Source organism: Erigeron canadensis, chromosome 4, assembly GCF_010389155.1.
Source record: "Erigeron canadensis isolate Cc75 chromosome 4, C_canadensis_v1, whole genome shotgun sequence".
Taxonomy (NCBI): Eukaryota; Viridiplantae; Streptophyta; class Magnoliopsida; order Asterales; family Asteraceae; genus Erigeron; species Erigeron canadensis.
Window position 1 is genome coordinate 32,776,828 of NC_057764.1, and position 14,723 is coordinate 32,791,550.

The 14,723-nt window shown below is 33.9% G+C and overlaps 2 protein-coding genes across 2 annotated transcripts; both read left to right on the plus strand.

The window, feature by feature from the left end:
* Positions 1-2,313: 2,313 nt before the first annotated feature.
* LOC122595488 (C-type lectin receptor-like tyrosine-protein kinase At1g52310) lies at positions 2,314-7,182 on the plus strand. Its single transcript, XM_043767855.1, has 6 exons — positions 2,314-2,530; positions 3,484-3,552; positions 3,644-3,698; positions 4,119-4,565; positions 5,206-5,776; positions 6,426-7,182. The coding sequence occupies exons 2-6, from the start codon at positions 3,487-3,489 to the stop codon at positions 6,949-6,951; spliced, it is 1,665 nt and encodes a 554-aa protein (XP_043623790.1). The 5' UTR covers positions 2,314-2,530; positions 3,484-3,486; the 3' UTR covers positions 6,952-7,182.
* A 3,362-nt stretch (positions 7,183-10,544) lies between these two features.
* LOC122596437 (ras-related protein RABA2a) lies at positions 10,545-14,593 on the plus strand. Its single transcript, XM_043769014.1, has 2 exons — positions 10,545-10,824; positions 13,978-14,593. The coding sequence occupies exons 1-2, from the start codon at positions 10,660-10,662 to the stop codon at positions 14,458-14,460; spliced, it is 648 nt and encodes a 215-aa protein (XP_043624949.1). The 5' UTR covers positions 10,545-10,659; the 3' UTR covers positions 14,461-14,593.
* Positions 14,594-14,723: the final 130 nt, after the last annotated feature.

The window sequence follows — 14,723 nt, forward strand, 5'->3', positions numbered from 1 at the left end:
AGGAAAAGTTGTATGCATTGATGCATGATACATCATGAATTATCATGTGTACATTGTTGAAATTGAATGTTGAAAAGTAGATTTGTTTTATAATATTTTGGTTAATTAAACAACATACATGTATTATTATAAGGGAAGTGATAAAACTACAATATGTTTTAGCCAGCTATAACAATGTCTGTTTTATACAGTTGCACACGTACAATAAAACTTATACATTTATTGTAAATAACTAATAAATGTTGTAGATTTATCACTTCCCTTATCGTAGCTAGTAACTAAAATAAACTTAGTACTTTTCTACTTTAAAAAGTCTTTTGTAACAACGACATCCACAAATTTGAATGTTTTCACTTCTCTTTCGACATGACTTTATGTAACATAGTCCACATCTGTTCAACTAGGCAACTAGCAGCATTTATATTTATTGATTAAATTTTCTAGTATAGGCTAAAATTTTAATATTATTAAGTTGTGATGTAGTCAACAAAGGCACAATATAGTGTTTGCATAACTAATAAATACTTTGGTCAAAAGGAAATGTCAATTGTGGAAGATAGGCCGATACACTACCGCCATGACATTTATTTAATTAATCAAATGGTATGATATGTCATATGCATGATATATTGATTGTGGTTGATTACTTGAAAATGAATGATTTTATTAGGTTTCGAATTATCTATAGTATATTATAAAAAGAATAGTCTTTTTTATTTTTGATAATCTTAAAAATATGTAATATTTTCACTTAATACCCCTTAAAATACTTTTATATACACTATCCTCTTAACATTAATGATTAAATTACACTGTCAGTCCTTTATCATTTAAAATATGTCCATTAACCTTTTACATCAATTATATACACAACTTACCGCCGTTCCACCACCAACAGTCGTCCAACCATCACACCGTCGCCGTCACGACCACCAATTTTCGGTTTTTCGGATTGGTTTTTGGTTTTTTGTGGTTTATGGTTTGATTTTGCTCACCCCTATATGTGATACTGGGGGTTGGAGAAGCAACACTAAAAAAGGGTAAACACCGTTGATAATGAACAAGTCTACTTTGTTGATTTTGAGAAAACAGGGTATACAATATATATATATATATATATATATACAATGGAGGAAGTGAAGGTGGTGGTATTATGCACCAAAGTTGGGTGAAATCCTCTTCACATGTTGATTTTTTTAATACATAAAAAACAAAACATAAGGGGTAATTATTAATTTATTATACATTAAATATTAAAAAATTAGTTTGTGTGGGTGATTTCATTCAACTTGGGTGCATAACAACACCATCTTCACTTTTCTCATATACAATATATGTATATATATATATATATGTATGAAAGGCTAGGGTACACTATCTTGAGACATATATAAATATATAATAATTAAATTAATATTAAAATTTAATTTAATTTTATTGATAATATATAATGCGATTCTTTTTTTTTTTTTTTGGTTTTTTATATGCAACCAAAATCCAAACCATTAAATTGTTTTTTCTAAATATAAGAACCATAAATTCGGGTTTTCATTATGGAGCGGTTTTGTGGTTTTTTTTTTTTTTTTTGGTTTTTTGTGGTTTTTGTGGTTTTTAGTTTGATTTTGCTCACCCCTATATACCTCCTTATAAAGAGAATAAGATTAAGAAATTAAACATATTTTTTCTTCCTAATATTCTTATTACTTAAACATAAAACCTTATATACCCTTCTTTCCCCATTCTCTCTAATCATAACACACTTATATCGATCTTTTATCACCCTTCACCGCCACCCTTCTTCTCAACCACCTCCTTCGATTTCCATCACTACATTTCATCTCCACCGTTGTTGCAATGTACGGGCACAATGCTCATATAAATGAGAAGACAATTACAAGTAGGTAAGATTACCATGTTAAAACTTATGAATTTAGAAAAAAAGGAATGTTCGTAACAAAGTAAAGGTACTAAAAACACATAGCTAGATAAAGATGAGGAGTCATTAATGATTTCGGATGTGTAACCCACCAGGGGAAAATGTATAACCTCATCATAGAGGGTATTAGCGGCGACGTCGTTACTAATATTGCGGACCCCCTATGTCTGAACGAGAAATTAGCAGAGCGGGCCTGTCAGTGTCAGAGTATTAACGGCGACGTCGCCGCTAATACCTTGTGTTACCCTCTGCCTAGTCATTACATACCTATGGTGTTTGACGTGTTAGGATTGACTGACTTTGACTTTCGGCCCCTACTGTTTTTCTACTGTAGTTATGTTTCTCAACTACACTCTTATCAATCTTTCATCCCTTTCCCCCATCAATTCAATTAATTAATAAATAAATTTACTGTATTATTGTTGTTATACAATTCAATTCAATCTCTCACCATAGATATTTATGGACCTCTCCCTGTAATTATTACGCTAAAAAATATTTCAATCTAACGGGGGCTTGCTTGCAGTGATAATGATTTTGCACCGTTTTTTCTAAGCCTTTTGCATTCCACAGATCTTCCTATTTCCATTTCAGGTACCCATTTTTTTATTGCTTAATATATTTGTATACTATATTACCCTGGATAAAATTTATTCATCATTATATTCATTTCGATATAAAAAAAAAAGTTTTGAGGTGTTGAACTGTTAAGTTAGTAATGCTGTTATGTACTCCGTAATATTTCATAGTTATAGATTTTTTTTAATGTTTAGGTTAATTTATAAGGTTTTTTTTTACAACTCTTAGGGTTAGGGCCGCAAACGAGCAGTGTTCCAAGTTCATTCGAGTCTCGCCTTTTTATTAAGTTCAACGAGCTGAGCTCGAGCTCATAAATGTAATTAGGAAAATTATTTAGATCATTATATTCATGGATTTAATGATTTTTCTGTTTAGTTTTTTTGACCTATGGTCAAATGTTGTTATCTACTTTAGCTTGTACTAAGGTAAAAGTTTGATGCCCGTCAAGCTTGAGCTCGGTTTCGGTTGCTTTTTTAGCCTCACTTAGGGTTCAGGCCAAAATCTGAAGTTATGCCTAGTATATCCACATGCATATCTTTTTGTCTCTTATAGCCCGTTGAACTATTTTCCCTTCAATTATGTGGTTAACAGATGGTTTTGTGTCCCTTTAGAGTTTAGAGTCATTCTAAGGTGTTTCTTGTCAAAGACATAACAGTATAGACGTAGTATATACTTAAAAATTTTGTTTTACTTGTAATGATCAATGTTATGACTCAAAATGGCACACATTTATCTTTTATTGATGAAATTGGACAAAATATACTTCAATGGTTTGGAACAACAAAAGAAAAAGTACATGAGGTTTGAGTATCCTAGACCATAAACCAATGATGTAATTGTACAAAAACTAGGTAAATGGTTTGGAATGGAAATGAGAATCTACTTGAGTATTCTAGATAATAAAGCCAAAGTTTCAATTCTAAGTATCTTGGTGATTGCTATCATTTATTAAAATGAGGTTTTGTTAGGTAATGGAAGGCAAGATGTTACATTTGCTGGCTATTTGCTTCTTGCTTGGATTTGGGAGCTCAAATGCTGTAAGTAATTTTAGAAGGTGATTTGAAATATTAATACTAAGTAATATGCAAATTTTCTGAACTTTTGGATGCTACTCTTTTAATGTTGTAGGTATCAAATGATTCCTTTTTGGCTGCGGCTTCTCGTAATGAAAGCCACAATGAAAGTAAGTAACTACCTACCTTGAATGCTTGTGGCAATTGCCATCTTTGTAATTAAGTATTAAAGCTTTTCAATGTTGTTATTGCTTTAACTTTTACAATCATAGATTCAAGTGGGATTAATTTTAACTTATTGTCATTTTTAGTTATGGTTTTCTTTATTACTGCTTATAAAATCTTATAATATATATCTCCGTCATACAAATATTGGTATTAGTTATAATAAAGGGAAAAGAATAAAGATTATATCAGCATATCAGATGTGGGTTTGAGCTATGTCTGTGTGTGTTGCGTGAGCATAAACTGGGTTCAAGTCCGGTTAGAGGTTAAGCTAGGATGAACGACGGAGCTATTTTCTCTCATGAACATTTTTTTTATAGATGACGAGAAAAGATATTTTAACTTCAGCCTTTTTGTGTTAACAGCACCATGTCCGGAAGGTTGGGTCATGGGACCAGCGAAGTCTATATGCTTTAGATATATTGGAAATTCACAATCTTGGAATGAGTCAGAAAAGAGTTGTGGAAGTTACCATGGCCACCTTGTGGCATTAACATCATTAGCAGAACTGAACTTTGTCCAAGACATGTGTAGTAACGTAACAGGCAGTAAAGAATGCTGGATTGGAGGCAGAAGCACCAACACTAGCAGCGCAATGGACTGGAAGTGGTCTGATGATACTTATAACTGGAACGGAACTCTGCTGACAGTGGTCACAAGAGATATGAAGTCTAGTTGCACCAATTCTTCGTGCTTCAGTTATTACAAAGATGTCTCTGCATCTCTTTGTACTATGTTAACCAACACAACAGAATCTCTTGTGGCTGAAAGATGCAATGTATCTCGTCCTTCTATATGCATGCTCGTTGCAGGTTTGCATCCTTTCTCTAACCTATTGAACTTTAACCAGAACAAAGGGTTTGGTGGGTGGGTGGGTGTGTGTTGGGGGGGGGGGGGGGGGGGTGATATGTGTTACCTTTTTAAGGGGCTCAATAGCCTATCTGCACTATCTTAAAGCCATTATGCTCTTGAGAGTATTTGGATGAGCTTTTTAGAAAAGCCTATAAACTTTAAAGGGGTCAATAAGCTGAACGCCTAAAAGTTACATTCTTTTGGCTTCTGGATATCATAAGCTTTAGTCAAACACCCCCTTATAAATTCCCCTCGAAACTGCTAATTTTTAATAAAGGGTAAGTTTTTGGATGATCCAAACCACTTCTTATCCAATGTATTAATTTTTTGATTAATAATTAGTTTGGTATATATGATTACAAAAACTATGTTATTACAACAACAATATCAGTTTTTGAATAAAGAAAAGAAAGAGGTTGCATTCATTATGTAACACACTTTCAAAGGCTTTCGACCTATGGTTTCCTTTTCTGCCAGATTTTTTTTATTTTATCTCTTTGACTCAGTAGAGAATGAAAATATCCGTGTAAATGGGCCAATTTGTCTTATGTAGTATAAACGTTAATGATGTGTAGATATTATTTATCTTTTCTTTTCCAGAAAATAGATGTCGTCATATGCACTGCCACAGGGAATATCTCATCATACTTGCTATTGTGAGTGGATTAATTCTCTTCACTACATTTGTGGTGGTTATATGGCTACTTGTGTACAAACGGAGCAAACGACGAAAAAAATCCAGAAAATTATCTAATCCTGCAGAATTGGCATTAGTTCCTCCATCATGGAAAATTTTCACCCATGAAGAACTGAGGTCAATTACGAAGAACTTCAGCGAAGGTAATCGTCTTCTTGGCGATGCTAAGACAGGCGGAACATATAGTGGGCTTTTGCCAGATGGATCACGGGTGGCGGTGAAAAGGTTGAAACGGTCTACTTTTCAAAGGAAGAAAGAGTTCTATTCAGAGATTGGTAGGGTAGCAAGGCTTTGCCATCCAAGTTTAGTGCATGTAAAAGGATGCTGCTACGATCATGGTGATCGCTACATTGTGTATGAGTTTGTGGTAAACGGGCCTCTTGATAGATGGTTACACCATGTTCCTGTGGGTGGCAGGACACTAGATTGGACCATGCGAATGAAAGTTGCCACAACTCTTGCACAGGGAATTGCGTAAGTGCATCCGCAGATCCTTATTTTTTGAATTGAGACATCTGTTATTCGACTTCATTGCATAATATAGGTGTAAAGTGCTGGTTCGGGTGGGTTGAGTAAGTTATTTATATTGATTTCAGTCAAAATGGGCCGGGTTTACCCAATAAAACTTTTTGGTCAGTTTTAAGAAAAAAAGGGTATAAGCAACAATGCATGTGATACAATTGTAAGAACAATGTTTTAATACATGTCCATTCTTGTAAATGAAACAATTCAAAAGGTTGTAAGCACTTTGATGAAGGTGACTTTTGACCCGTCCAACCAATTTGACATGTATACATGTCCATTCTTGTAAATGAAACAATTCAAGAGGTTGTAAGCACTTTGATGAAGGTGACTTTTGACCCGTCCAACCAATTTGACATGTTTCCTGTATGTATCAATATATGTCTATTCTTGTAAATGAAAGAATTCAAGTGGTTATAAGCACTTTGATAAAGGTGACTTTTGACCCGTCCAACCAATTTGACATGTTTCCTTTTTTTACCTTTACAAATAAATGTTTACCCAAATTTACAAGTTTACATATTTCACAAGAATGGATTGGAATTATCATATCTATTACAATATGATATACCTAATGGTTTGATTAAAACAATGTGAACAGGTTCCTGCATGACAAAGTAAAGCCACAAGTTGTGCACCGTGACATTCGTGCAAGCAATGTACTTCTTGATGAAGATTTTGGTGCGCATCTAATGGGTGTCGGGTTATCAAAGTTTGTACCATGGGAGGTGATGCAGGGCAGGACTGTAATGGCCGGGGGGACCCACGGTTACCTAGCACCAGAGTTCGTTTACAAAAATGAGCTAACCACAAAGAGCGACGTTTACAGCTTTGGGGTTCTACTACTTGAAATAATAAGTGGCCGTAGACCAGCTTCTCAAGGTGCTGATGCTGTGGGGTGGCAAAGTATTTTTGAATGGGCCACCCCGCTTGTACAATCTCATCGTTATTTAGAGCTTCTTGATCCTGTGATCTCTGCATCTTCTTCCACATCACCTTCTAGAATACCTGAATCTGGAGTCGTCCAAAAGGTAGTTGACCTTGTGTATTCATGTACTCAAAATGTACCATCGATGCGTCCTAGAATGTCTCATGTCGTTCATCAGCTACAGCAGTTGTCAGCTTAGCATAGTTCTCTTCACGATACATTATCAAATCAGGTATGTTAATTTCCATATGTGGTCAAATTTCTATATTATTAAGAAATCAGAATTCAAAAGAATGTATGGCAGCATTTAGCTTGTTGTACCATTAGTGGCTGGAATGCAGTTATTATTACCATATATATGAAGAAATATTCATATAGCCAAATATGACTGGAGAAAATTTGGTGAAAACCAAATTATTTGTTTGTCTTATTTTGCATGTCGAAAATCCTGATACTGTTTTTGACCTTGTGTTTTCCCCTTATCAAGATTTTTGTGGATGGTTTGAATAAATTAGGGCAGTTATCGTTACAGTTGTTTTGATGGATCTAACAAGACCCATGATTATGATGTTACTATTGTAAATGGGCAAATCTATGGCTAACACAAAAAGTTTGGTGATCCATAATTACATATTCTTAGCTAGGGATGAGGAAAAAAACCGTTGACCCGTGCCTGACCCGGAACCGGCCCGAACCGACCGGTCCGAAGCCCTAACGGGCCGGGTCACGGGTCAAGCTTTTGGTGTTTTCACGGGTTGGACGGGCCGGGCCGGGTCGGGTGAAGGCAAAAACCGAAAAAGTGTGAAGGAAAGCCGTGACCCGCCCGAACCCGACCCGACCCGACCCGTGTCTTCACGGGCCGGGTCACGGTTCACGTTTTCATGCTCTCGCGGGTCGGGCCGGGTTTTTGCGGGTCGGGCCGGGTTTCGACCCGTGCTCATCCCTATTCTTAGCTGAATCAATTTTATTTTTATTTTTAATTTTGAGCGGCAAAACTTAGCTGAATCCTTTTTCGAGGTCTACAATAAATTAAGAAATAAGAATTTAAGATTCAGGGAAGGAAACCGATAATATTCTCTTAAAAAAACTTAGCTGAATCCTTTGTAAATATGTAACATTTGTTTGGAAAAATGCCAAAAAAATGTGAGATTTACCAACATTGTACAAACATATGTTTACAAACAGATCTGACATATCATATAAGATGATTTTTTTATGGGCAAATTTAACTACCTAAGAATCTAAGATAGTGTGATTAAATATCGATTAGAAATGTGTTGAAAAACTAATCCGATTTCCTTGCATAATATTATAAAAGTATCACAAAACCAATCTAGGTTACATAATATGACTAACCATCCTTGATTCCTTGCATCTTCTGTTATTGGTACTCCTTCAGCCTGAACATCCATCTTCGACCATCACATGTAGCAGAGTAACATGAACAACATCGACGATCACATGGAAGGTCGGCAGCCAACCAACTTTCGCAAATGTATGTGTGGCCGGGCGACCTTCACAAATATATGTATACTAATATTACGTAATTGTATAGGTCTAGGTGTTACAAATTCTATTACTATAATCTTATTTTCAAGAAGTATATAACAAATAATTTTCATGCAAAACATACAGATACTGGTAATCAGGGTATGTCTTGTGAAATAATTAATGCACATGGCATTGGGTAATGTTGGTATTACAGGCAAACCCAATCATATCACATTATAAATCATAATAATTGAAGTAGAATTAGATTAGAATAACAAACAAAATCTCCATTTATTATTTTGTTAAGTTTAATATTTAACTTTGCCTGTCACATGTGACTCGTATTATTTTATGCTGCTATGAAGTTACAATTTTCTCTCATAGTTTCTTTGTTCACATTGTAAACCATTACTTTTTTTAAGGGGTTTAGTATTTAGAAGTGTAACAAACTTATATACTTTTACTATTGTATGAATGTAACTTACATTTGATGTATTGTAGGAAAAAACTTTGTAAAACTGTTGAAATAATGTAACATTTTGACATGCACCAATCGAAACATTACACGTGCTAGCTCATATAATTTGACACGTATACATTTTTACATTATTTGAACAGTTTTATAAAGTTTTTTCCTACAATGCACCAAATCTAAGTTATATTCATACAATAGAAAAAATGTAAAAGTTTCTTACACTTCCAGATACTAAACTCGTTTTTAAGCAAACAAAAACTTTTATAGTTTTCAACACTTGGTTATTCTATTAGTAAATTATAGCAATTGTTTAACTAGACAGGAATATTGAAAAATATCTAGATTTTTCTTGACTATCTTAATTTGTCACATTGTTCGTTCTAACAATTTGAATTATAGTCTCATCTTTCTTATAAATCTCCCGATATTACAAAACTACTATTTGTCAGAATCATTGTTTATTGAATAGAGATTTTGTAGGCAACATGCGAGCAAAGCAGCTTGTCAAACTTATAAATCTGTTTAAACAAGTAGTTCTAACTTTTAAACTAACTGAAAATGTTAACTACTTAAATATGATAGCTTAAGGTGTATTTAGGTAAGGGGAAACTTGTGTGCTTCAAGCATTCTCACATAGTCCATCTTTGATGAGGGACTCAATATGCATATGCTTAGAGAAGCTTAAGGTGGCTAATAGAAAAAGGAAAATGATCTGTGCTGCAGATTTACTTAAGGTTAGGTATTGCCACATTAAAAAAAGTTACATATTAAACCTTTGAATTTAATAAACATACATAACCCCCTGAATTTTACATAAACCCCCCCTAAATTTTACATAATCTCCCTCTGTATTACCTAAGATAGGTACTGCAAGTTTTACTTAATCTTTCCCCTTAAAAAATAAATAGTTCAAAGAAAACTTTTACAATATCTAACTAGGTATTGCTAATGTAGCACATATGAATGAGCTCATTTAAGTAATTACATTATCAAAAGTGTCACCTTTTGAGAATTAAGTTTTTTAAATGACTTGAACTTAAACCTGCCTTTTTTCTTCTTTTTGTTATCTGTTAAATATTTTGTTAAACAAACAAAACTTATGAGTTCTAAACTATGTAAACTATAATTCAGACTTTATAAGAGAGTTCTTAACTAAAAAGTTAAAGCTTTCCAAGACTTGTTCATCTTAACATGTATGCTGAGTTCTTAAGTTTTTATTTAAGGGGGAAAAGAAAAAGATATAAATGATTTCAAAACAATTTGTGTTCTTTGAGTTTTTTTAATAGAATGAAAGGAAATGAAATGAAATGATATAGATAAATTTTTTAGTTGATTTTGTTCCTTAAATTTTCTTCCCAAATATGAGATGATTTGAGATGATCTCTTCTCTTCTATTTACATCTCCTCCATTCATTTCATTTCTTTTAAATCAAAACTTGAGAGCACAACATAAATCTGACATTCACTTTTATGTATTTTTGAGCATGTTTGAAATTGAATCGAAATTATCTTAAACTAAACCGTTATCAATGTGATCTAGTGGCTAAACATTATGAATTTTCATAGAATGTATTGTAGTTGAAACGTATTTTAAGCCAGTTAGAATTTTTTTTTAAAAAATGATCATGGAAATATCCCGGTAAAGTCACATACCTCTAAGTTCAAAAAATAATTATTTTCTAAATTACATTTTTTATATTTGTAAAGGATGAAAAAGAAGAAAAAAAAAAGAAGCCAATACATGGGTTTTATACTTTTATTCGTTACATTCTACAAGGACCGGAAGCGTAAGTTGACAAAGAGGTATTATATGGGATTAAATAAACAAATGAGCTGGATTCGATTGTTTGGGGTATCAGACTGCTTTTTCTTTCATTCATACAAAAGCGTAAAAATCCAAGTGAGCGAGGGAGAGTGAAAATCGGAGATCTGAAAAGTGAGATGGCAAGAAGAGCGGATGAAGAGTACGATTACTTATTCAAAGTAGTATTGATTGGGGATTCAGGTGTTGGTAAATCAAACCTCCTTTCTCGTTTCACCAGAAACGAATTCTGCTTGGAATCTAAATCCACCATCGGCGTTGAATTCGCTACTCGTACTCTCCAAGTATCTCTCCTTTTCTCTCTCTCTCTCTCACACACACACTCTATATCTATATATATATATATATCTATATCTATATATGTATATTAAATCCTTTGCTTGATTCATTGTATTGATACATAATTGTGTTAGTAGATCCAGAATTATGTGAACTTGAGTACGTGAAGTTGTTTATAATCGATTGATAACTCATTTAGCTTATATTCTATATCCTAAGTCTACTCTCTCGCACACTCTCACTCTATATCTATACCTCTGTATCTATATCTATTTCTGTAGCTAGATATATTTTATTCGAGTTTTTGTTCTAATTTTTATTTAACTGAATCTACAACAACCGAAGCTTGTATTGATACAGAATTTTGTTGTTAGATAGACCGCAAATTCATTTTTGTAAAGTTTTTTTGATTTTGATTACTTATATTATATCGATATGTTGTTTGGCTTTAATTCTTAGTCCAAATTCTACTGAATTTTGTGAATTTGATGTTTGTATATTTTATATTTTTGTATATGTTTTTCTTTTGGTTTTATAGGTTTATGAAGTTATAAAAAGTTTTGCTCAAGAGTAGTAATTAATTACTCTCTTTGAATTTTTTGTTTATTGATTGCTATAGATCAATAGTGTAATTAATTGTATTACTTTGATGATATTACCACCATGTATTAATATTACTAGAACGATACCCGCGCGATGCAGCGGTGTAACGGTTGTGCTGGTGGTGGAGGTGGTGGGGTGGTGACGGTGCTGGGTAGTGGTGACGGCGGTGGCCGAGGTGGTGGCGATGTAATGGCGGTGTTTTGATGAACTATTGAAAATTAATTGTTGAAAGTTGAAACTTAAAATTAAACAAAAACCCTATTTGCTTTATAATATAGTATAGAATAGTATAGATATAGATATAGATTTATAGATTTTGCTATAATCAAAGGCTATAATTGTCTGATGATAATGTTATATCATGTATGAGTAAGTCTCTCTTACTTTTTATATTGATCCTTACGAGACAAGTTCCATTATTATGTCTTAATTAACCAGAAGTCTGGAAAGCGTGACAAATTGCTGTTCACTTGTATAGGATGTGCCCTAATCTAGCTTGTGAACCGGTGATAATGATGTAAGAATTTTTTAAACCTGAGTTACATAGCGTGTGGAGAATGAAAACATAAGTCATTATTGAATCCCCCAAGTTGTGTGACGACGTCCTCGTAAGCTAAATTATGTCTTGTCTTATATAGGCTGACAATGAACAAATTAAAAAATATGATAGTTAAATAAGTCATAAAATTTTAAGTTGTTTTTTAAGGGACAAAATAAAAAGTAGGTTGTTGTTTTTATATTAGATTAACACCCTCCACCATCTTCTCTCTTTTGATTGCTGCCAAAATCTGATCTTTAACCAGTGTTCCGCCTGAAAAGATGTATCTGTTCTTTTACTTGTAAGATTGTTTCACATGCTGTAAGCAATCTATTCAAGTGTAGTTTATGTCAATCTTAGTCTCATACAATGAGTGGAACTGTATGGACCACTGAAATGAGTGAGAGCTTTTTTTGGTTTTAAGCCATGCGAGTTCTTGTAAGCACATTCAGTTAATGTAAAAATTCATCAGGCTATTAACATTAATGCACATGCATAGTACACTTCGTTTTATGGAACTACCAGAAACTAGTTCTAAATGTTTAATCATTCCATCTTTTTGTACTAGCCCTTTACTATTGAATTTGAATGTTTAGTAGTTTTGTACCTAAAGTTGTATTTAACAAAGTACGTCGCTTGTTATCCAATCGTAACTGTCTTTTCTGCATATTTGTGGTTGCTAAGACCTAGACATTAGACACTTAGTATAGCTTCTAACAGTATGGTACTTAATGACCAGCTGACAGCTAAGTTTCTTTTGAATTAGGAAAATCACCTCAATTGTGGTTCTCAATTGTAGACTCTTTTACTTATCTGATTACCTGATTACTACTCCGTCTAATTTTGGAGGATGGGAACAAGGGCAGGTATATTAATAAGTCATAGATTGGTTCAGGGCGTAGCAGGTAGTCTTTCCGTACTGGTCAGACTGGTTCGGTTGACTGAAACCAATTTTTTATTTTTATTTTTAGATTTAAATATTTATTAATAAGTTAAGTATGAACATATCCATTCGACCCATTTTCTCATTAGTTAAGTTTGTTTTATTGGACATGTTGGAAATCTTATTGCACCTGTTAAAATTACAACATAACCTAAACAGACCCGTTAACAAACAAATTTGTTGAAATCGCCAACTCGAGGTAAGTTTACAGTTTAATGTATCCATGTCGTGACTCGCTCCTTTGTGAATGACAAGCACACAATCGACCTGGTTTTTTCCTTCTCATTGAAAAATTGTTCTACATTATCTTTTTTCTATATATTATCTAACCAAAGGCCATATTATATTAGAGCAAAGATTTTGGTCTGTGGAAATAGTAGCACCCCACGTCATGGCCGACTGTGGTTGATTTTTATTTTATTTTTTCTTTTTGAAATGGTTGACAAAGTCACACAGCAATGACTCAAAAGGACTTGATGTCACAATCTATGGGTGGTGAGATCCACTTATACAGTTATACCATCAAACATAACCAAAGACTACCAACTATTTTTATCCCTTTTTATGGCTTCCTGCTTAACACTAGGCCATATCCCAAGCTAGACAGACAATTTTGACTCATTTGCTTATGTGTAGGCTTATTTCGGTCGTGTTTTACTTATGTATAGGGTTGAATGGGTCGAAATGTTAAAAGTCATGTTACCACATTGCCTATTCTTACTGTATACAACTTGCTGACTGACTTTATTCAAATTTTAGATTATTGTTCTAAAGTATCTGATTATTGTTTATTAAGATACACATAAGAGTGTTTGTAGGTCCAGTCCATTTCTATCCAATAGTATCCATGTTATGAATAGTTTCAACCTAAAATTGTTTGGACCCATCATCCAACTCACCCACTCTCCCAGTTCCCGCTATGCCATCTCTACCCCAGGTTTTTGGGGTCGACATGTTAAAAATATTTATGTGATGTCTATCTTCAGTATCTTTCTCTTATCTTACGTGTTTTTGTCCAAATTTTTAGGGTGCTGTGATTTCTTATCTTACATGAATTATTAACTGCCATCTTAGGTTGAAGGAAGGACGATAAAGGCTCAGATATGGGATACAGCAGGCCAAGAGAGATACAGAGCTATAACTAGTGCATATTACAGGGGTGCCCTGGGAGCACTTCTGGTTTATGATGTTACAAAACCGACAACCTTTGAAAATGTGAGCAGGTGGTTGAAGGAGTTAAGGGATCATGCAGATGCCAATATTGTGATCATGCTTATAGGTAACAAAACGGATCTGAAACATCTTAGGGCTGTTGCTGTAGAAGATGCACAAAGTTTTGCAGAGAGAGAAGGTCTCTCGTTCATTGAAACATCTGCCTTAGAAGCTATAAATGTTGAGAAGTCCTTCCAAACGATTCTTGGTGAGATATACCGAATTATAAGTAAAAAGTCTATATCAGCCGGCGAGCCAGGACCTGCTAGCATCAAACAGGGTGAGACCCTTGTTGTAGGAGCACAAGATGCAAATACAAAGAAGGCTTGCTGTTCTTCCTCTTAAACATTTTGGTTAAAAACTTGTTTCATTTGTCTTGTCAAATTGGAACTTTTTTGGTACTTGTGTTGTTTAGCCAGGTATATGATGGATTCAAGTTGAATTTATTTTGATGTCTTATTGCTATTCATGTTTACAACTTTTGGTGTGGTTTCCACTTTGTGGGTTGCAATTTGCTTATAGGAATATCATGTACTCCACTATCTTTGCATCATTTGTGTCCAGCACCAAGTACTTAGAATCTATGTGGAATCATGGAAATCGTGGGC

Bases quoted from the DNA above. Each gene is read 5' to 3' on its own strand.
- LOC122596437 (XM_043769014.1), top strand. From the start codon at position 10,660: ATGGCAAGAAGAGCGGATGAAGAGTACGATTACTTATTCAAAGTAGTA. The intron at 10,825-13,977 runs GTATCTCTCCTT...CTGCCATCTTAG, and splicing joins TCGCTACTCGTACTCTCCAA to GTTGAAGGAAGGACGATAAA.
- LOC122595488 (XM_043767855.1), top strand. From the start codon at position 3,487: ATGGAAGGCAAGATGTTACATTTGCTGGCTATTTGCTTCTTGCTTGGA. The intron at 3,553-3,643 runs GTAAGTAATTTT...TTAATGTTGTAG, and splicing joins GATTTGGGAGCTCAAATGCT to GTATCAAATGATTCCTTTTT. The intron at 3,699-4,118 runs GTAAGTAACTAC...TTGTGTTAACAG, and splicing joins TAATGAAAGCCACAATGAAA to CACCATGTCCGGAAGGTTGG.